Source organism: Neophocaena asiaeorientalis, unplaced genomic scaffold, assembly GCF_003031525.2.
Source record: "Neophocaena asiaeorientalis asiaeorientalis breed wild unplaced genomic scaffold, Neophocaena_asiaeorientalis_V1.1 scaffold129, whole genome shotgun sequence".
In the NCBI taxonomy this organism is placed as follows: domain Eukaryota; kingdom Metazoa; phylum Chordata; class Mammalia; order Artiodactyla; family Phocoenidae; genus Neophocaena; species Neophocaena asiaeorientalis.
Window position 1 is genome coordinate 4,836,905 of NW_020172446.1, and position 23,706 is coordinate 4,860,610.

The 23,706-nt window shown below is 37.6% G+C and overlaps 1 protein-coding gene across 3 annotated transcripts in view; it reads left to right on the plus strand.

Annotated features, from left to right (window-relative positions):
* EFCAB5 (EF-hand calcium binding domain 5) overlaps window positions 1-23,706 on the plus strand; it is a 105,700-nt gene that overhangs the window by 60,383 nt on the left and 21,611 nt on the right. For all 3 annotated transcript variants that reach the window (XM_024737269.1, XM_024737267.1, XM_024737268.1), the window contains exons 10-19: window positions 6,212-6,311; window positions 8,573-9,610; window positions 10,999-11,076; window positions 11,176-11,268; window positions 13,133-13,347; window positions 14,620-14,776; window positions 17,397-17,686; window positions 20,396-20,565; window positions 21,294-21,522; window positions 23,098-23,250. In XM_024737269.1, the coding sequence (XP_024593037.1) occupies window positions 6,212-6,311; window positions 8,573-9,610; window positions 10,999-11,076; window positions 11,176-11,268; window positions 13,133-13,347; window positions 14,620-14,776; window positions 17,397-17,686; window positions 20,396-20,565; window positions 21,294-21,522; window positions 23,098-23,250 (2,523 nt within the window). The remainder of the gene's footprint in view (window positions 1-6,211; window positions 6,312-8,572; window positions 9,611-10,998; window positions 11,077-11,175; window positions 11,269-13,132; window positions 13,348-14,619; window positions 14,777-17,396; window positions 17,687-20,395; window positions 20,566-21,293; window positions 21,523-23,097; window positions 23,251-23,706) is intronic.

Below are 23,706 nucleotides of genomic sequence, written 5' to 3' on the forward strand. Positions count from 1 at the left end.
AAAACACAGAAAACTAATCTACAAAAGTAGAAAGCAGATTGGTAGTTTTCTGGGGCCATGAGTAGAGGGGACTGATTGCAAAGTGGCACAAGAGAACTTTTGGTTTCATGAAAATGTTCTTTCTCTTCATTGTGGTGGTAGTTACTTGGGTGTATACACTATCAAAACTCATTAAACTGTACACTGTTTTTAAAGATTTCTTTTGACATGGACCGTTTTAAAAGTCTTTATTGAATTTGTTACATTATTGCTTCTGGTCTATATTTCGGTTTTTTGACAGCGAGGCATGTGGGACCTTGCTCCCCGACCAGGGGTCCAACCTGCATCCCCTGCATTGGAAGGCGAAGTCTTAACCACTGGACTGCCAGGGAAGTCCCTGAACTGTACACTTTATTTTTATTTTATTTATTTATTTTTTTGTGATATGCGGGCCTCTCACTGTTGTGGCCTCTCCTGTTGCGGAGCACAGGCTCCGGACGCGCAGGCTCAGCGGCCATGGCTCACGGGCCCAGCCGCTCCACGGCATGTGGGATCTTCCCGGACCGGGGCACGAACCCGTGTCCCCTGCATCGGCAGGCGGACTCTCAACCACTGCGCCACCAGGGGAGCCCTGTACACTTTAAATTGATGCATTTTACTGGATGTAAATTACGTTTCATTGAAATTGACCAAAAATTCCAAAAAGTGTTCATAATAGTCAAAAACTAAAAACAATACAAATGTACATAAACAATAAAATAATTAAATACATTTTCATATATGTATTCATACAGTAGAGTATTGTGTAGCAATGAAAAAAGAATTACAGTCAAATGAAACATGAATAACATTCACAGATAAAATGTTGAACAAAAAATGAAACAAAATGTCATATATAACTCCAATTATATGAAATTCAATAACAGATAAACTAATCAATAGTGATAAATATCAGAATAATAACTACCTTTGGGGGAATTATTGACTAACAGAAACCATGAAGGAGCCTTCTAGTGATGATAAAAATGTTCTATATCTTTATCTGAGTAATGTTTACACAGTATATAGATAGGTAAACATTTATTGTGCTAAACATTTAAGATGTATACCCTTTATTGCATATTTATTATTCCTCAGTGAAAATAATTTTAAATGATCACTTATGGTTGCTTGGGATGAAGTGCCTTGGGCTGTAAGAGACCAAGTGGCTGCTGCATTTTATCATAATTGTAATAGTGCTGACTACAAGGGCTATCGGTGGTTGAGCTTCACCTCACTGCATTGGAGAGATTATAGAAAGTAAAAGACAAGCTCAGGGCTTTAAATGCTCAGCTCAAGTTGCAGTCACAAAACCAGAAAATGTCCGTGATGACTCTCAAGGAATCTCTATTTCTTGTAGCTTCAGAGCAGATATAGATTTTAAAAAATCAGCCCCCAAGTTTAATGGGACAGAGTGAAAACATAAGCCAAATTCATAAGTCTCTCGTGTGAAAGTCAACACATTGCTTGGAAAATAGAGGGATCCTGAGACTTGGAATGGTTACATTTGGATGGAAGCTGAGACTTGTGCCACAAACCTCCCTAAAGACTCCCTTGGCAGCAAAAGCAATCCCTTCTCTCCTTTTTTTGACGATATAAGCTTTTCTTTCCTTACAGAACCTATAACATCACTTGGGGCAATTAGCTATTTTCCTTAAGGCCCACCTGTGTATCATCCATTGCCTTTAGACCCAAAAGTCAGATCTCAGCATGCCCCAAGAGGACTAGTCAAATCTGTACAGAAAGGTGATTGTTAGTATTCCAGGAGAATAGCAAGTTTTTGCTAATTCATAGCAGCATAAACTTGGGGAACATGTGTGGGAATTGATTATAAAAATTTTTTTTTGGCCACGTCACATGGCATGTGGGATCTTAGTTCCCAACCAGGGATCAAACCCATGCCCCCTGCAGTGGAAGGTCCTATGCCCCCTGCAGTGGAAGGTAAAGTCCTAACCACTGGACCGACAGAGAATTCTTGATTATAAAACTTTTAGACTTAGGAGGATGGATATAACTTTGGATTAGCCCAGATTTATCAATATCATTATACTTAGAAGATTTGCTAAGCAGTAATATTTTTAGTATCTTGGAAATGGTTTTAAAAGTTTTCTCGGTAGATTAACTATAACCTTGACTCAAATACAGCCTGCATCCAATGAGATTGAGATGCTAGAGCCTTCATGGCATGCTATAAAGGAGTAAATCCAAAGGCTTGTAAAATTGACAAAGTTGATTTCTCATAGGTAGCCTACCCATATTCACCTTCATCCTATTCCCCAAGAGTGCCCAGGTGACAATCCCTGAGAAATCCATTAATGATGGGAGCACTAACATTCCTACAGAGGTAGCTGTCCTCTGTAGGTTGGGAATGATGGTAGGAGATAGTGGCATTGAAGTGGGCTTTCTGGTTTCAAGGAACTGATGGGATTCCTAGAAGACAAGTGGCATTTAACTGCCAGAGATAGAGTCTACTGGTCAAAGTTAATATCATAGATAAATGGTATTTTGACTTAATGCCCAAGGTTAAAGGCCATATTATAATAGGCCTTATTTGTCTAGGACTCATACTGTGGTTTTTTACCTAGTTCCTGAACGTATGGTTGGAATTACCACAATGAACAGCAGAAATTAAAGTGGCCATATGAATGTTTTGACTCATAGATTTTCTGTAGTGATCATGATTTTCTTAGGAATTACATAGGTAGGATATCTACTAAATTATTACTAGAACTATTTACAGAAAAGCTCTAACTGCGGGGCCAGAAACATGAGATGAGACACCACAATGGAGAGTTTTGCCTTCTTATCCAGTTCCCAGACAAGCAGTTGATACACCCAGAAGGCTTTGGTTGAAGTGGAGGCTGGCCTTCTTGAGGAAGAATTCTGCTACGAGCATATACTCTAGATCTTACTTCAAGCCTTCCTCAAAGGGCATGTAGCCCTTTACTAGGGTGAATATGCATTGGAAAAAAGGAAATATCCCACCAGACTTTCAGAGATTACCAGACTCCAAGTTAACACTAATCCCTGGTATCCCAAAGTGCCCCAGTGGACCATTGGTTAAAGTTAGGGCTTATGCATGTCAGGTGATAAATGCTGTTTTGGTCCAAGGTTATATCATAGACCCAGTTAATCTGTGGGACCTAGCTATATTTATTTCTGGTTCTTGAATGTACAACTGGAATAGACATGTACAGCAACTAGCAGAGTTCTCACAAATTAGGGGCTGAAGGCTATCATGGTGAACTTTCTCTGCCTGCCAAAATGGTAAAAAATAAACGGATAACAAAAACAAATTTAAAAAAACACAATTCCACAAAGATTAGATATGAAAATATATTAGTGATATGAAGGATTCAGAAAATAACATTCTTATTACATTCTTATCTATTTCTTCTGTTTTGCCTATGCAGAAGGTAGGTAGATCTTGAAGAATATTTGTAGATTACACTAACACCATTTGCAGCTGCTGTTCAAGATGTGGAACCTTTATTGGACCAAATTGACACAGATCCATCATTCACAACATCTGATGTGGCAACTACTATTTTCTCTAGAGCAGTTTGCAAGGACCAACAAAAGAAGCTTGATTTCACCTATTAGGAACAGCAGTATCCTTTCACTGCCTTGGCATAGGGCTAAGGCAGCTCTTTTTCTTTCTATCATAATTTAGTATGCAGAGACATTGATTGTGTTGACATATCATAGAACATCATACAGGTTCACCACCTTGATGGTTTCCATTGTGGTGATTGGACTGGATGAGCTGGAAGAAGCATTAGATGCCTTGGTAAGCTCCATGTGTGTCAGAGGGTGGAAGATAAAAACCATAAAAATTCAGTGTTTTCTACGTTGGTAAAATTTTTAGCTTCCAGTAGTTGGAAGCATGACAGGATATCTGTTTCAAATACGAGGCAAATTGCCATATCCTGTGCCACCTACCACTAAGAAAGAAGCATAATGCTTATTGGACCCTTTTACATTTTAGGAACAACCTTTACCACATTTGTATCAATCTGTGCTGCTCTTTTGTGTTAACTGAGCCATCAGCTGGCAAAGGGGGTCCCAGAGCAAGAAAAGGTCTTGTAGGCTTTCTAGGCTGCATTACAAAGCCTCTTTATCTTGTGCCTTATCACCTAGAAGATCCTACAGTATTTGAAATGAACAGAGCAAATTAGAAAGCTATCGCAAGTTGCAATAGTAGAATCACAATGTAGATCCCTCAAGTTTTGGAGCAAAACCATGCCTTCTACTAAAGTTAACTATTCTCCTTTGAGAAACAGCTCATGTGTATGTTTATACTGTGATAATTCATAAAACCATACGCTTATTATTTGTGTACTTTTCTTTATGTTATTTTTCAAAGCTTTAGTTTTTAAAACTTGTATGGAAAAATAAAGGTCCAAATTAGCAAAAACAATTCTAAAAAGAAGAACAAGTTGGGGAGAATTTTCCTGATTTATAAAAATAAAGTTATATTAACAGAATATTGAACCTGGCATCAGACCCATGAGAATGTGGGAATTTAGTGTATAACATGGATGTAAACTAGTGGGAAGGGACTAATCAATAAATGATATTGGGATGATTGGCTTCCATACTGGAAAAAAAATAAAATTAGATTTCAGTCTCCTTAATGAGGAAAAATAAGTTCCATCTGATCAGAGACCTAGATGTGGAAAACAAAATTTTTAAAGTTTTAGAAGCAGATATAGAACGTGCCTTTTGACCTCAGTATAGGTAATACTTCCTAAAGAATACAGCAAGTAAGCACAAACCATAGAGGAAATGATTGATGCATTTGACTACTTCAAAATTTAGAACATTGACATGGCTAAACTCACCAAAAGTTAAGTAAATAAGAGATTAACTGACACTGATAAAGATAAACTGAGAAAGACTATTTGCTATATAGATAACAGAATGATCATTATCAAAAATTTATAAGTTAATAAGAAACAGACTACTCATGCCAACTGAAAAAATGGGAAAGAGCAAGAAAAAGCCATTCACTGGGGGACTTCCCTGGCCGTCCAGTGGTTAAGACTTCCCCTTCCAATGCAGGAGGTACAGGTTCAATCACTGGTCAGGGAGCTAAGATCCCACATGCCTCGTGGCCAAAAAAACAAAACATAAAACAGAAGCAAGATTGTAACAAAATCAATAAAGACTTTAAAAATGGTCCACATCAAAAAAATCTTAAAAAAAAAAAAACATTCATTGATCAGGAAACCCAAGTATATAATAAACATATGAAAATGTAATATATTTAATCTCACTAATAATCAGGGAAATGCAAATTAAAATAATTAGATACCAGTTTTTATCCATCAGATTATAAACTAACAATATCAAATATTGGCATGGATCTGGAGAAATTATATCCTCATTCAGTGCTGGTGAGAATGTAAATTGGTATCAGTGTTTTGTAAAGCTATTTGGCAATAACTACTAAAGTTGAAAATGCACATTATACACAATCCGTTAATTACACTTCTGTTTATTTACCCTAAGGAAATGTTTACATATGTATACAAAGAGATGTATATAAGGATATCCACTGCAACATTATTTTGGTATCAAAATACTGGAAATAATCTAAATGCTAATCCATAGAGGGGTGTTTTTAAAAGTTAGGATGTTTTCATATTATAGAATACCATGCATCAATTAAAGAAATAAAATATATTTCCTTAAATACATGAATCAGATCTCAATGTTGAGTAAATAAAAGCAAGGGAACGTGTATTATATCAGTATTTAAAGTACATACATAAAATGTTAACAAACGTAATTTCTGGGTGTTGGGAACACAAGTGTTAGTTTTATCATTTTCTATATTTTTCTCTAATTGAAATTTTCCTTGAAATAGAAACAATGCAAAAAAAGAACAAGTAGGGAGCAATTAATTGTTCCGAATGTCATACTCAGGTCAGATTAGATAAGAACTGAACATTATATATTGGTTTTAGCAATTAAGTAAGTAACAACAAATATTTATGCAGCTACTAAGTGTTACAGAAAGGTGAAGTAGAGTATAAGCTTAAAGGTAAGATATAACTTTCCTGATTTTGACTCTGCAGCTTTTACTTACATGATTACGGTGCTGGTGGTAATGATAAAATCTTCAATATTCCATCTACATAAAAATTTCAAATCTCCTGTAACAACTAATTGCCAACTTTCTGCTTAGGTGGGGTTTTTGGATCGGCAGAGGACATTGGCTTTGCTGGAAACATTCTATGACCAAAGTTCAAAAGTGCTCAGAGGTTTACTCCGAAACCCAAGACAATGTAAGTGCCACCCAGAGGGAGCATGCTCAAGCTGGAGTGATGCAGTACACCAAAATGATAATACAAGGTCATTCTATCCCCATGGAATCCCTTCATGTAACATCTCCCTTAGATCATGATAGCTCTATCTAGTTGTTCATTCCACACAAAATTCAGTCTTCATCACAACTAGATGTATTTTTCACTATGGTGTAATACTAAAAGTTGTTAAGTCAGAGCTCAGCTAGAATTCAATTTTAAATTCATTCAAATGAAGGGGTGCTTTAGTGACAATCTGAATGTTTTGGAAATTAAGTTGGTAGTGGTAATTCTAGTTTTAATGTCCAACTTAGAATTCCAAGGTTTCTAAGAAAAATATTTCCTTCTCCCAAGCATTTTTAATTGAAATATAGTTGATGTACAATATTATGTTAGTTTCAAATGTACTACATAATGATTTGACATTTTCATGTATTAGGAAATAATCACCGTGATGAGTCTAGTAACAATCTATCCCCCTACAAACTTATCACAATATGATTGACCATATTCTTTATGCTGCATATTACATCCCTGTGACTTATTTATTATATAACTGGAGGTTTGTGCCTTTTAATTCACTTCACCTGTTTCACCCACACCTCAAACCCTTCTGGCAACCACCCATTTGTTCTCTGGGTCATATGGCAGTTCTACTTCTAATTTTTTGAGGAATCTCCATACTGTTTTCCATAGTGGCTGCATCAATTTACAATACCACCAACAGTGCACAAGGGTTCCCTTTTCTCCATATCTTTGCCAGCACTTCTTATTTGTTGTCTTTTTGATGATAGCCATTCTGACAGGTCTGAGGTGATATCTCATTGTGGTTTTGGTTTGCATTTCCCTGATGATTAGTGTGATGGTGAGCATCTTTCATGTATCTGTAGGCCATCTGTACATCTTCTCTGGGAAAAAAGTCTATTCGGGTCCTCTGTCCATTTTTTAATCAGGTTGTTTTTTTGATGTTGGTTTGTATGTCTTCTTCATTTTGGATATTAACCCTTTAGCAGATATATCATTTATAAATATCTTTCCCCATTCATTAGGCTGTCTTTTTGTTTTGTTGATAGTTTCCTTTGCTGTGCCAAAGCTTTTTAGTTTGATGCTGTTCCATTTGTTTATTTTTGCTTTTGTTTCCCTTGCCTAAGGAGACATATCCAAAAATACATCACTAAGGCAGATGTCAAAGAGCCTACTGCCAATGTTTTCTTCTAGGAGTTTAATGGATTCAGGTCTTAAATTTAAGTCTTTAATCCATTTTAATTTTATTTTTGTACATGGTGTGAGAAAGTAATTCAGCTTGATTCTTTTGCATGTAGCTGTCTAGTTTTCCCAACACCATTTATTGAAGAGACTGTCTTTCCCCATTGTATACTCTTGCCTTCTTTGTTGTAGATTAATTGACGATATAAGTGTGGGTTCATTTCTGGTCTCTCCCTAGAATTGAGGAATGAAGAAGAAAGAGAGGGAAGAGGGAAGGGAGAGAAAATGAATATTGGAAAAATATAGTTCAGTGAAAGATTATCATAGAACTTTGCTTTTATTTTGGTATTGCAGATACTGAAAAGGTATATGAGGTGAAAGACATTTGTCGCTTTCCTCAGCCCTATGCTATGCTTATTGTGGGAGGACCAAGAGTAGAGGATAAATTCTATTTGCCTTGGAAGTCTAAGCAACTCTCCTAGTAGCAAAAGAAGAATCATGTTCATTTCCAAAACCATACCTTTTAGGAAGGGATTATTTCTAATTTACAGTAGTGAGCATCTTTTATGTTCCTTTAGGTACCTTTTTGTTTTTTATTGGGTTGCTGGGAAAGGTAACGGATATTTATTTAAAGCAATAGGTCTATATTACAGTCACTGTGCTGATAGCTTTTTTTTAATTTTTATTTTATAATAGGGTATAGTTGATTTACAATGTTGTGTTAGTTTCAGGTGTACAGCAAAGTGATTCAGTTGTACATATACATCCATCCATTCCTTTTCAGATTCTTTTCCCGTATAGATTTTTTTTAAATTGGAGTATAATTGCTTTACAATGTTGTATTAGCTTCTGCTGTGCAATGAAGGGAATCAGCTATATGTATACATACATCCCCTCCCTCTTGGTCCTCCCTCACACCCCTCCCATCCCACCCATCTAGGTCATCACAGCCCATTGCTTTTTAACATTAATTTACTAGCTCTGATTCTACACTATAAGATCAATTGTTTAGGTAAATGTTTTGTTTTCTGTGTTAGGGCCATTTGTTGAATTTGGAGAGATAGACTTGCCTGAGTTCTGGGGAGACATGGATAATCAGAAGCACATTTATGAAGACTTTGACAAAGTACTCTTAGAGATGAATACATTACTTTCTGAAAAACATGCTAGCAAAAGCCAAAGTAAATTATTAGCAAATCCAGGAGATCAACATAAACATGATAAACATAGAAAATCAACACTACCACAAAGCCCACCAGAACAGCAGAGAGGGACAACTGCAAACCAAGAATCAAACAGAATTTCAGCCAACGAACAAGAACAAGACAAAGAGTCAACTGGAGAGCAAGAACTGAACAAAGAATCAGTAGCAAAACGAGGAACCTACACAGGGTCAACTCCAGAACAAGGATCAAGTAGAGAGTTAATAATAGAACAAAGACCACATATTGAGTCAATAACAGAACAAGGAGTACCACCAGGAATCCACACTGAACCAGCTGCAGAGCAAGGACTTTACAGAGAATCAGTAACAGCACAAGGACAGCATGAAGAGTCAACAACAGGACAAGGATCACACAGAGGGTCACCTGAGGAACAGGGACCACATAGAGAGTCAGTATTAGAACAGGGACCACACAGAGGGTCAACTGCAGAACAGGGATCACACAGAGAGTCACTCTTAGATCGACACCCCAGAGGGTCAACTGCAGAACAGGAAGCACACAGAGAATCCCTATTAGATCAAGGACGACCCAGAGGGTCAGTTGCAGAACAAGGAGCACACAGAGAGTCAGTAGTAGAACAAGGACCACTCAGACGGTCAACTGCAGAACAACAGCCACCCATAGAGACAATTCCAGAAAAACAAGAGGACATAGACTCAACTTCACAATCAAGAAAAGGTAGTATCTTAAGAGAAAGTGAAAAATCTAGGGAGGCTATTTCCTTTGAGTACACTGAAATCCTTCCACAGGAAGAAAGGACTCAGGGGCAAATCTATGAAGAGCAACTATTCATGAGTCCTGAACTGCAAGAGAAAATTTCAGTATCAAGCAGAAAAGATCATCTTTCAGGTATTAATATAGTTCTTCTACATCAGCTCCTTGCTTTGTAGAGTGTTTTTAAAAGTTCTTTCAGGAAATATTCATTTCAGTTAGGATCTCTTCCTGACATATAAGGTCATGCAATCTTCAGATATATTTTGCTACTCAACATGAGTCTAGACCTTGAGTAATCAATTACCTGCAAACGAGAAAGTCTCTGTTATCAATTTACCTAGAATTACTTTAACACTAGAAGCCCATTTGTAAGGAAGAAATCTGGTAATGTTACATGTAGAAATTTTCATTGGACCTCTGAAAAGGCAGTAGAAGCCCTTTTATTTTAACTGTGGTGTCTGATATCAGAATAAAAGAAATAAATTTCTTTTATTTCAAATTTTAAAAGTATCTCACTTTTTTCAGTTGTATATAAGAGTTTCTGGAGGTCATATTTAAGACTGAAAGCACCCCGCATTTCAAATATTTATTCTGAAGACTTTTCCTCTGAATTGCCTATGCCAATTTACGCCCTTTTTGTTGAAGAATTCTAATCTTTTAGAGAATCAATCTCAATGCCACTTAAGACCTCAGTTAGGCATAATTTTTTAATTCTAAAGTTCTACAGTCCCAAAGAAAATTCTTATTTAAAACTCCTAAGAGATGGGTAACCTATGTTCTAGATTCTACACTAACATTAACTAATTTTAAATCTTTCATTTTTTTCAGCATTATATTTATTTCTCCATGAAATAAGACTACTAATTTCTGCCTCTCCCTGCATAGTAGGGATACAGCTTAAAAAGTTAGTGAAGTTTCTATTCAGTCAGATGTATTATTAGTGAGGACTTAATTTTGACTATCTGTAACAGTGATCTAAAATAAGTGTCTAAAAAAACAAACAAAAGCAAAACAAAATAACAATGTCTAAACAAGACAGGAGTTTCTTTGTTTCTCATGTAAAAGTCAAAATTTATATGACAGCTCAGCCCCATGAAATAGCAGAGGCTCAAGCTCTTTCTGTCTTGTGTCTCCTCCAACCACATGGTCCAAGATAGCTCACCACCATGTCCACATTCTGACCACCAGGTGAGGAGAAAGGATAGGTATTACATTATTTCCCATCACAGTTCATTGGTCGGAATTTAGGCATATAGTGACACCTAGCTGCCAGGGAGGCTAGGAAATATAGCCCTTAATTTGCATGGCCAAATTTGGGTACAACAAATAGCCTTTGTCACAGAGCTGCTCCCAACAACTAAAGTTATTAAGTGATACCATTATGATACAGCATATATAGGAAAGGACCTGAAAGAAAGTTTTTGTGTTCTATATGCAAGGCATTTCTCTCATTTATTAACTTTAGAATATATAATAGAATATATAATGTCCAACTCATAGGCATTTTATTTTGTACCTTTTAGAAACTGAAAAACAGGAAGTTCAGAGAGACAAATCCTGTGAACCCAAGTCCCAAAAAATAGAAGGAAAATCATGGTCAGGTAACTTCTCATTTAATCCTCCTTTCATTCATACTCTAGAGCAAAACCATTATGAAAGTGAAGTTACACTGGCTATATTATGGAACGTGTATTTTATAGGTGAACTTTTGACTTGTAACTGGAACATGAAGTATGCCAAATGTGAAGAGGAGGAACAGGCAAACTTAATCTATGGTAACTCCAGGTTCACAGGTACATGTTAACAACAAAACCAGGAAGAATAGATGGCACTCTAATTGATGAACTTAATTTACTGTGGTACACAATGATAAGGACTGGACTTAGCCAAGGCACAATGGCAGAGTGATACTTGCATTATTGTGTCCCTGAGCTGATGGATCTAAACATATTCAAGATGACTGTTTTGGGTGGTAGTGTACATGCAGTGCTATTGATGAATGCTCTTTAACACATATGCGTTAATACAGTTGTCCCTCAGTACCTGCAGGGGTTTGTTCCATGGAAACCACCCCGCAAAGCTCCCCCCATGAATACCAATATTCAGGGATGCTCAAGTCCCTTATGTAAAATGGAATAGTATTTGCATATAACCAGTGCACACCTTCCCATATACCTTAAATCATCTCTAGATTACGTTTAATACCTAATACAATGTAAACACTATGTAAATAGTTATAAATACAATGTGAATGCTATGTAAATGGTTGCTAGTATGTGGCAAATTCAAGTTTTGCTTTTTTGGAACTTTCTGGAATTTTTTTTTCCTGAATATTTTTGATCCACAGTTGAATCCACAGATGCAGAACCTGCGGCTACAGAGGGCCGTATCCAATTGTTTTTTTCTTTTTACTGTTAAATGGCCCTGAAACCACTTTGAAGCTATCATCAAGGTATGCAAAGGGAATCAGATGTTAGATATTAGAAAAATAGAAATCATTCCAGCTATTCCTCTCCCTGGTAGTTCCACATCCAAATATGCGAGGCAGGTGAGGATCTATCTTGTTTTTGAAGACTTACAAAGGAAGATCTACTCAACAGAGACGATAAAGAGTAGATGTTAGCTCCCAGTAAACCATGTCTTTAACAACAATTATCCCAACAAGTACTATTTTATCATTTTACCTGTCATTAACAAGTAGTAGAACTTACAAGATCAAGATATTTTCTACCTATCTGTAATTTTTTTCTCATTTAAGCATGGATCAAATAACAAATTTATCCTCCAGATATTTCATGGAATTACATGGCATTGATTAAGCTCTTGTTGCCTGCTAATTCATGTTCCTTCCCCTGGTCTTACTTCTTTATCTCAGTTTTGCTTTACCATTTTAACAGTTGCACGGGTGATCCTTTTTAAGTCACATCAAATCTCATATAGGAAGCATAAGGGCATGAACGATTGAATTAGTTAATAAATCAAACATAAATCACTGGGCTTTTTCATGAAATATGCTTCATATTATAACATTGAGCTTCAAGATAAATATATTAGTCAAGACTCTTTGGGGGAGAGGTGGTAGTGGTGGTATTTACAGACTTATTTAACTAGTGAGTCCAGACTGCAGCTGGCTTCAGGCACAGCTGAATCCAAGAGCTCAATAATAGCAGCAGGACAGTGTCTCTTTGCCTCTCAGCCCTGTTCTTCTCTGTGTAACTTTCAGTTTTAGTTTTCACTGTATTGTGGCAAAGATGTCCATGAGAGCATCTCTAAGCCTACATCCTACTAGTTCAGGAATCAGAATATAAGAGTGATTCTCCCCCAGTAGTTGCCCCAAGAGTTCTGGGGCTAATTCTCATTGGCCTATAGTGGATTCCATTGCTGTCCTATGTGAATCATTGGCCAGACCTATATCACATGGCCATCCTTGAAGCAAGGGTGGAGGAAGCTGAGAACTACCTGATACATCTAAACTGACGATGGGGGAGAGATGTTTTCCTAAATCAAAAAAGGAGGGTGCTGAACTCATGAAGGGAGCATGAATTCCTGACAGGAAAAAAAGGAGCAGATGTCCATTACAATAAGTACTCGTATATTTTCTAGAACTTTGATAAAATTGTTCACTTCACTGTTTGATGTATGTTTCTTCCTTGATAGAGCTACACTCGATGATCAGAAATATTCAGTCTTACAAGGAAATAAAAGGTGGGAGTGCCTTCAATGGAGTTTCCTTCAATCTGCTCCAGTTTGTGCAACTCCTGGAGACATTTGTTGGTGAAGATGCCCCCTTGAGTGTCAGCGAAGCCCTCACCTCCTTTTTTAAGAAGGGCTTTGTTGAAACAAAAGAAGAGAAAATGAGTGGCTTAGAAGAGGTGAGTAATATTATTTATCAGTAAAACAAGTGAGGTCACTATTATAAGTAAATCTATCAATCTCAGTTGCTCCTAGTCTAGCTCTTCTTAAATAACTTACAACCAAACCTATCCCTTTAGTTCAACCAGCATGGCCATTAAGTACTTCATTTGAATGTCAAATATTCTAAGATCACACTCCAGAGAACTCATTCCCCTAGTAAGAACATGATTTCTGATGACAGGTGATGGTTTATTTTACAGCTGTGTTTTTGCTCCTCTGAAGCTGGAAGAGCAGATTCCGAGGAACAGAAATGTGTATATGCAAAGATGTGTGTTTGTGTATGTGTGTGTGTGTGTGTGTGTGTGTGTGTGTGTGTGTGTACATTGTCTGCTGTGTGAGTGCATTTGCAAATGCACATACATAGGGGTACAGTTGTGGCTTGAATATATATTTTTATTCATGTGCACCAAGGTAGTACATATTACTTCAGAAATTACTACTTACTTAGGTGATAAATGCAAACACATTAGCTGATATAGACAACTTATGTACTCTTATACGAAACACATAAATCTGGTTCACCAGGCATATTCAGTAAACTTATCAGTCTTATGAGTCTTCTCAACCTAATCTAGAGTTGATATTCCTTTTGCCTCCTCAACTGCTATTCCCCCCATTTAATCAAATGGTATATGTTCACTTTGTTTTAGCAACGAAATTAAATTACTATCTAGTTGACATAATCTAGTAAAAAAGTCTAAACAGTAAATAAAATTAATATCAAGTTAGGTCAATGTTAAATATAAAAAAGAATTTTTGAACACAGTCATTTTGTTTGTTTGTTTGAACACTGCCATCCAACCCCCTTTACTACAAAACATATTCCATCAAGAAGCCAGGCAGAGCACCCCACGTTTTATCACATTCTTGAACAACTAGTAAGGGAGTGGAAAGGAATGAATCAAAGATTCTCAAGGAGTGAGTCCCCTTCCTAAATTAATGTGTTTTAGCTCAATGCAGAGAATGCCTGCTTTTTGGCTTAGAGGTGAAACAAAGAAATGATATTTAGAGAACTAAAATTAAATGCTTCATTTAAAAAAAATTTTAATTAAAATTTTTTTTAAATAATAAAAAATTAAATGCTTCATTTTACCATTCATATTTATGCTTAGTCCCAAAGTAAAGCTGTTTCTATAAAAAGTGCTGCACTTTGGGGGGAATAAGCCTAAGATGCCAGCTAGCACAATACGGTGTATCTTCTGTGCTTTGTTATCCTGTTTGTATCCTAGGCTAGACAAAATGCTTCCCAAGTCCGACGGGGACTTCTCCTAAATGCCCTCTTTCAGAAGTGGGACTGTGATGGCTCAGGCTTCCTGGATCTGAATGAAGTTGATGAACTCTTGTACACATACAAGGAGGGAATGGAAAAGGAATCTATGAAGAAAGGTAAAAATGTAAGAATTTTCTTAAGTTGTGGTAACAACTTGGCTTCAAGTTTCCCGGTATTATGGCATATATACAGTTAAAACACTGGTTGGTCTAAAACCATGAGATACCACTTCACACCTACTAGTGTGGCTATAATTTTTTTTGAGCCTTATTGAGATATAATTGACATGTAACATTGTGTAAGTTTAAGATGTATGATGTATTGAGTTGATGCACATATATTGTGAAATGATTACCACAGTAGCTTAGTTAATACTTCCATCACCTGACACAATACCATTTCTTTTTTTGTGATGAGAACATTTAGGATCTACTCTCTTAGAAACTTTCAAGTATACAACGCAGTATTAACTATAATCACCATGCTGTACATTTAGAATCCCAGAACTTTTCTTATAATGAAAGTTTGTACACTTTGACCAACATCTCCCCGTTTCCCCCACCCCCAGCCCCTGGCAACTACCATTCTACACTCTGTTTCTGTGAGTTTGGCTATTTTAGATTCCACATATAAGTGAGATCATACAGTATTTGTCTTTGTCTGACTTATTTCTCTTAGCATAATGCCCTCAAGGTCCATCCATGTTGTTGCAAATGACAGGATTTCCTTCTTTCCCATGGCTCAGTAATATTCCATGGTATATGTGTCATTCACATATATACATATATATATATAATTCAGATGTCATATATATATATATACACACACACATACACACACACACCATGATTCTTTATCCATTAATTCATTGACAGACACTTAGGTTGTTTCCATATCTTGGCTATTGTGAATAATTCTGCAATGAACATGAGATGCAGATATCCCTTCGAGATAGTGATTTTATTTCCTTCAGATATATATCCAGAAGTAGGATTCCTGGATCATTTGGTAGTTCTATTTTTAATTTTTTGAGGAACCTCCACACTGTTTTCCACAGTAACTATACCAATTTACATTCCCACCAACAGTCCACAAGGGTTCCCTTTTCTTCACATCCTTACCAACACTTGTTATCTCTTGTCTTTTTGATGACAGTCATTCTAACAAGTGTGATGTGATGCCTCATTGTGGTTTTGATTTGCATTTCCTCGATGATTAATGATGTTTGAGCATCTTTTCATGCACCTTTGGTCATTTGCATGTCTTCTTTGGAAAAGTATCTATTCAGTTCCTCTGCCCATTTTTCCATCAGATTTTTTGTTTCTATTGAGTTGTATGAGTTCCTTATGTATTTTGGATATTAACCCCTTATCAGATATATGATTTGCAAATATTTTCTCCCATACTGTAGGTGTTCATTTTGTTGCTACTTTTGCTGTGCAAGAAGGTTTTTAGTTTGATGTAGCCCCACTAATTTATTTTTGCTTTTGTTGCTCATGTAGTATGACTATAATTTTTAAAATGGAAAATAACAGTGTTTGCAAGGATATGGAGAAATTGGAACCCTTGTGCATTGCTGGTGGGAATATAGAAAATGTCAGAGCAATCAGGAGTTGAATTGTTGTCCAAGACCTTAACTGTACTTAGTTAGATTCCTTTTGTGTACCTGGCTACCCATGCTCTTGGGGTTAAAAGAATCCAAACCACTCCACAGTTCTGCCTATTTTCCCTTCTTCTTTTATCTTTCCGCTTCTACAAGGTCTGATTCACCTCTCAAGTCTGAATGGCTTGCAAGTTTCCCCTGAAGTTACTTAACTTCTTATTCTCCTTAATGACTTTTTCTTCTCCTATATTATATTTTTCTCTTCTGATCAATTCTTCTCAATCAAAAGCTACTAAAAATCTTATTCTAATGTAATAAGTTCTCTCCTTCATTTGCTTAGGTCCCAGTATAAATGATTTTGCTCTTCACTGGGTTTAAGGATTTATCTGATTACTTTGGCATAACAGATTTCAAATTCTTAAAGTATGTAGTACATGAGGGAAAGAGCAATCAGAGTTAGTTAAGGTCTTCAACCTTTCAGAAATGAACGTAACCAATACGTTGATCTTCAAAGGTACCTAAGTTTATCAACTGTCATGTGTTCTTCATTAACTATGCCTTCTACAAACTGTACATTATACTACACTACTTGTCTTAGACTGCCTCCAAAGACAATTTACTTAATGAAGCTTCAAAAGGCATAATGAGGTGGTTTCCACTTACAAGATGGGAAAACTTCATAACAGAGAACTATGTTCCACAGAGGAAAAGATACTACACAATGGTCAGGAAAGCTGGGTTCCAATACTAGATCTTTCACTAAATGGTCACATGACCATGGGCAAGTTACTGAACCTCTACAGAGTCAGGTGTCCACATGGGTAAAATGAAGGAGTTGGACACGATGGATTCTAGAATTTAAGGGACCTAAGGATGTTGTTATAAGGTTTCACCTGGCTGAGTGGTAGAATTAAAACAAAACAATAACAGATGACATAAGAGTCATCTTGAGTTCAGTATAGGAAGTCACTGTAAGATGTTCCAGTGGACTTGAGGTGCCTTTGATATGCCTGGTTTTGCATGGGAAGCAGTTGTCAGAGGCTTCAATTTGCTGTAAGAGATGAGAATGAAAATTTCCCCCACAGATGAATGAATTTTTGATTAGTTCTTGGTTTTGTATTTATGTCTTTTAGCTAAACTACACATCCAATTTCCAAAGCCACACCCTGGTCACGAAGTGAGGTTGTCTTCCAAACAGTTTCAGAAATACATAGAATTGGTTGTATCTGAACTCAGGGGCAATGAAGATCAAGTTCTGGAAAGCGTTGTGGAGTTTCTGATGAATACTTTAGAAAGGAGCCATGTTGAGAGTCTGAGAAATTGTGCCAGACAAAAGTGGCTGCACCAAATCCAACGTGCTGCAGAGACAAGTGGAGTATCCCTGGAGCCAGTGTACGCAGAGACCTTTAAGGCCCTCACCCAGGTGTGTTTTCTAAAATGATATATAAGAGAAAAATTTTCTTACAATAGATGATGTGCAATGGTTACAAAGGAGGAACACACTAGATTCTCTTGAGAAATTGCTGCTATAGATGTTTTATTCACTCCGATACTTTACAATGACCCAAAGCCTAGTAAAGTTGCAACTGGAATGATTGAAGTTGGCAAGCAGAGAGGAAAGGTATAAGAAATAAAATTATGTCTTGGAATTCCTAATTTCATTTGTGCCAAAAGTCAGATAAGCCTAGAACAGACAATAAACTGACATTAAAAAACAACCGTGGGCTTCCCTGGTGGTGCAGTGGTTGAGAGTCTGCCTGCCGATGCAGGGGACACGGGTTTGTGCCCCGGTCCGGGAAGATCCCACATGCTGTGGAGCGACTGGGCCCGTGAGCCATGGCAGCTGAGCCTGCGCATCCGGAGCCTGTGCTCCGCAGCGGGAGAGGCCACAACAGTGAGAGGCCTGCGTACCGCCAAAAAAAAAACCCAAAAAGCCAAAAACCGTGAGGAATGTTCATTGCAGCACTATTTACGATAGCCAGGACATGGAAGCAACCTAAGTGTCCATCGACAGATGAATGGTTAAAGAAAATGTGGCACATATATGCAATGGAATATTACTCAGCCATAAAAAGCAACGAAATTGAGTTATTTGTAGTGAGGTGGATGGACCTAGAGTCTGTCATACAGAGTGAAGTAAGTCAGAAAGAGAAAAACAAATACCGTATGCTAACACATATATATAGAATCTAAAAAAACAAAAAAGGTTCTGATGAACCTAGGGGCAGGACAGGAAGAAACACGCAGACGTAGAGAATGGACTTGAGGACACGGGGAGGGGGAAGGGTAAGCTGGGATGAAGTAAGAGAGTAGCATGGACATATATCCACAACCAAATGTAAAATAGATAGCTAGTGGGAAGCAGCTGCATAGCACAGGGAGATCAACTCGATGCTTTGTGACCACCTAGAGGGGTGGGGTAGGGAGGGTAGGAGGGAGACGCAAGAGGGAAGGGATATGGGGATATATGTATACATATAGCTGATTCACTTTGTTATACAGCAGAAACTAACACAGCATTGTAAAGCAATTACACTCCAAGAAAGATGTTAAAAAAAAAATAGCCGTGAGGAGATGTACATGCAGTTTAAGCTACATTTCCCTTGCATGATGTTTTGGGAGTCAGTTTTAAAAGGAACTATTTAAATCATAAAGTCATTATAAAGTAGAATCCAACATGACACTATATTTCATAGCACTGTCTAGAAACAATCTGAGACTATTACAGAATCCTGTCACTTAAAATACATGACCTGGATGGACCACTGTCCACAGCTCTACTGCCACCTCAGACACTCCCAGCTTGCTGCTCTTTCCAGGCAGAAATAGCATGGCTGTCTTCTACATATATCACAGCTTCCATTGATCCAAGGAAACTATGTCATTCATCTCAGCTACACAGCAGCACTTGATTATGGGAATCATCTCCTGAATGGCTGAATTTTCCAATATAGTTGGAAATGATGTGACCAGCAACAGGAGAACAATCAAGAAAAAGAGATATTGCTCCAACTTGCTTCAGAGATCTGCAGTACCCTAAGATACATCTTTTTTAAAAAAATTATTTATTTTTGACTCTGTTGGGTCTCATTGCTCTGTGCGGGCTTTCTCTAGCTGCGGCGGACGGGGGCTACTCTGTTGCAGTGCACAGGCTTCTCATTGTGGAGAGCATGGGCTGTAGGCGTGTGGGCTTCAGTAGTTGTGGCTCACAGGCTCTAGAGCGCAGGCTCAGTAGTTGTGGCGCACGGGCTTAGTTGCTTCACGGCATGTGGGATCTTCCCAGACCAGGGCTCAAACCCATGTCCCCTGCGTTGACAGGCAGATTCTTAACCACTGCACCACCAGGGAAGCCCACCCTAAGATACATCTTAATACATCTTTGTTAGTTAGCCTATTGATCTTCTATGTAGAAAAGGAGGAATCAAGGCAGAAGGGAAAAGAAAAGCACAAAGAGCAAACCCAAGTACATAGAAAGAGGAGACAAATATCAGAGAAAGTGTCTCTCATGTCCCAAATTTATGGGCATATTTAATATATGTGTTAACATATAATATTGTTATAATATTTTAGGTACAGAGAATTCTCAGTTATTTTAATTAGAAATAGTAGTTGAGTAAAGTCTGCAATCTGTATCCCCAAGTAATCCTTTCCTGAAATGATGTAAATCAAATGTCATAGCCAAACAATGTTAAGAATTTCTTGAGAGCATTTTTTCCCATATTCACATCATAGTAGATGGTTAAGAAATATGAATGAAATGAAGTCATCTTGTTGCCCCAGCTCTCTAAAATAAGTACTTTTAACTGAAGCCCATACAACATGAGTATGGTTCAAAGGGATCCAAGTTTTAAACCTCTAAATTTAAGTAGACCTGGCAGGTTTTTTTTTTTTAAGTAAACTAGTCTGATTGACATAGTGTATATCTAGTCCACTCACTAAATCTCAGGTTTCAGGAACAGCTGTGGTGTCAGCTTTTCTCCCACTGCCTATGAATGGTAATATCTGCATCATTTATTCAGGAAAGTTAAATTATTGGGTTCAGATACACAAACTGGCTAATGAAGGGAGACATGATTAAGAGAATAGCTCTTTGGCTATTGGCAAATAAATGGTCGGAAACATTTTGCCATAGGATGCTGAAGCCCATGGAAATAAGAAGATCAGTGCTCACATTTCCCTCTTAGAAGAAAACCTACTACTGCCTGATAGAGGGAATGTTCTATTGAGGAACATAGCTTGTACTTTAGACGATGCTCCATTTGTACTGAACAAAGTGCTCTACAGGGACATGAAGGGGATCAGGTAAGAATATCTTGAAGAGGTTGGTTTCACCCTTCTAAAAAAAATAATTCCTTTTGTGAAGTAAACTAGCATTGAAATCCTAGTTAGCTGCCCAAGAGAGAAATGCCTCAGATCACCAAACTTTCTAGAGCAGGTGACGGGTTTCCAGTCTTGGATGGTTTCACCTGGTTGTTTCTAGAGTTCACTCTTAGGCATTAATTTTCCATGTAGGGACTCTGCTTCACAGTTTCAGTTCAATTATTTCTGCCTACTCTGTAAGTTATGTCTCCTGCATCCTTTTTATATATGTTTTCTCTGTTATGATTTAAGCTTTTTTGTTTTTACTCTATGTCAACTTTTATTGATATTATTTTCCTTTGCAGCAGTCTTTCCCCAACAACATTTAGAGTCCCACATCAAATGCAGCTGGATATTGCAACCATTATAACAATATAATCGCTATTAATTCCTTGCACTTTCCGTCGTGTCCCCCTAATCTGACTGTATCTGGCTCATCCATCCCCATTTTTTTCTGAGCAACATCTTTCTTCTTCTATATACACACCATTAAGCTTATTTTTTAAATCTTTCTCTCAAGTCAGACTCTCCTAACTGGTAATTTTATCTGAGTCCACTTCTCTGACATATAATACTAATGATTATGAATGGTTGGATCTAGTTTCCTGCATGGTTTAATCTAAAGCCCCCTCCTGTTGCCTTTCTCCCATCCTCATATTCCTATTTCTCAGCTTTACAGTAGTGGATGAAGGGAAGCCAATACACGTCCCCCAAGTTCAGAACCATGGGAACATCTTCTTCTGGAACCATTCCCGCAAGAAGAACGATCGAAATGGGTCATTCCTGGCTCTGCCTCTTCAGGATGCATGTATGAGGATCTTTGGGGTCTTGGCTGTTGACACCTTAAGAGATCCCCAGAAAATAAACATCTTCCTACCCCATGAGATCAAATTCTATCTGGTAAGGCACAGAAAAATTCTTCAAGGTCTATGGTAGGGTGGTCTCTCCTTCTATACTTTTTAAAAAATGAAACCTGAAACCAGATGAGAGTGAAGCTATGTATATAGATAGTGTCATCATACTTGTATCAGTCTTTGGAGAGGCTCCCCATTATACATGGAAGGACTCAGCCTCAGTTGCCCATCTATGTCTCAGCCTGTCTGGGAAGATTGTTAATATGTGTCTGATTGCATTAATCATAGGAACAGCATTTTCTGCTATAGAACGGAAATCCAACTATTAGACTACTAACTAAAACCCAAAAAGTAGGAATGAACTTTTAGAAGGGACATATTAATGTTTTATTAATAGTGGTACCTTGAAATCCTTTGCTGTTTCCACAAGTGGTTCTAAATATGATATGCCTTCCTATAGTTCTTATTTCAGTGTTATAATTTTTGAGGATAAAGAATGAAGGAAAAGCCTAAATGTTTCTTGAGTATTCGTGTTTTCATGATAGATCTCAAAAAGGAGAGGCACTTTTAAGACTATAAAATAACTGGACCATTTCTACAAGCATTTAAATTTAATTTTATGAATAGAAATTTCAGTGAAGGAAGATTGAAAACCTTTATGGAGGCAATGGACCGGGACATAGCAGCAATCAGGAAGTTGCTATCATTTGTTCCCCTGTATGCTCTTGATGTTTATTTACCATCATTTAAAATTTTCTCCTCTCATTTACTGGATGTACAACTGAGGAAAGTGGTAGAATCGTTTTCCCTGGACATCTTTTTAAATAATAAGGTTCATTCTCATCAGACGTAAGAATCATGTGAAGATATTAAGAAGCAAAATGCAAGAGTATGGAGTTATCAGTAGGTGAACTATATATGGTCTTATTAGAGAATATGTCAAAGTGAATTCCAAATTGACTCTCTAGCCCTTGGAGGTAAAGGCTCCTGGGTTACCCTTAGATGCCTTGGGTCCTAATATAAAATGCAGATATTTTTGAAGAATTTTTGGTTCCTAGAGTTTCTTGACAAGAAGACCACAGATGGGTTCTAAGGACTTCCCGTCCCTTCTCTGTAGAACAGGCTCTCTTTATGTATCTAAGACGATGGTGTACTCTAGCGTGTTGCAGGCCTTGGAACCCAGCACACCTGTACTGCTTGCTGATCTGATGGCAGTAGCCTTGTAAAGATGCAGACATTAATGTTGCATCAGATCAGGGCAGCCCTTACCCATCTGTCCAAGGTTGGCATCAGTTCTTGGCTTTTAAACCTTTTTTTCTCATTTCAAAGTTTATCTTGTTCTTCTGACACTATTTTCTGATAACACATATCACAGACTTCACTGGATGATTGTCAGGAAACACAGTAAGTTAGGTTGATCTTATGGTAGATCTCTCCTTACTTTTGATTTCACTGTGATTGATCCTTTTTTCATAGTAGAATCTGGAACACTGCCTTTTGAGAATTGATGAATAACTTGTAGAAAGTAGATTATCAATTAAAAAGATAATCCAATTGATGCATTACTAATTATTTTGGTGTTTTAAATAGAAAAGGTAATTTAAATTTTCTGTCTCTACAGGGAGTTGCCCATGTTTTTAGTACTGCCTATCACTACGTCCACAGCCGAGAGCATATCCTGCATGTTGTGATCACTGGCATCAGCTGGCTCTACAACATCACATCCGGCATCACTGCCATCACTACATACTTCACTGAGCCTAGCCCAGCGAAGGTAGGCAAGGCTGGGCAGTGTTAGACCTCCCCAGGTTAACAGAGTTTCTAGATACTATTGTCTTGCTCGTATTTTAAAGCAGATTCAGTTAGCTATTATGCTATGACCCCAACTCAAGATCCTTGGTTGTGAGTGGCAGAAATCCATCAAACTGCCTTAGGCAAAGGGGGGGCGGGGCGCGGATTGATTAACTCAGGTAACCAAATGAAGAAAGGGCAGGAGTCAGGCTGGCTTCCGGGACGACCATCTGGGCTCTCTCATGTTATTTCTCTTCCCAGTTCTCACGTTTGCCTCCCTCTGCACTTTGGCTTTGCCATTCTGGCTAAAGACAGGTTTTTTTCTACAGGGCAAGCCTGATGCTTAGTAACTAAAGAAGAGTTTTTCTTTCCTGTTCCAATTTGCAAAAACCAAGGAAAGAAAACTCGTTTTGATCTATCCTGAGATATGCCCCTCCTG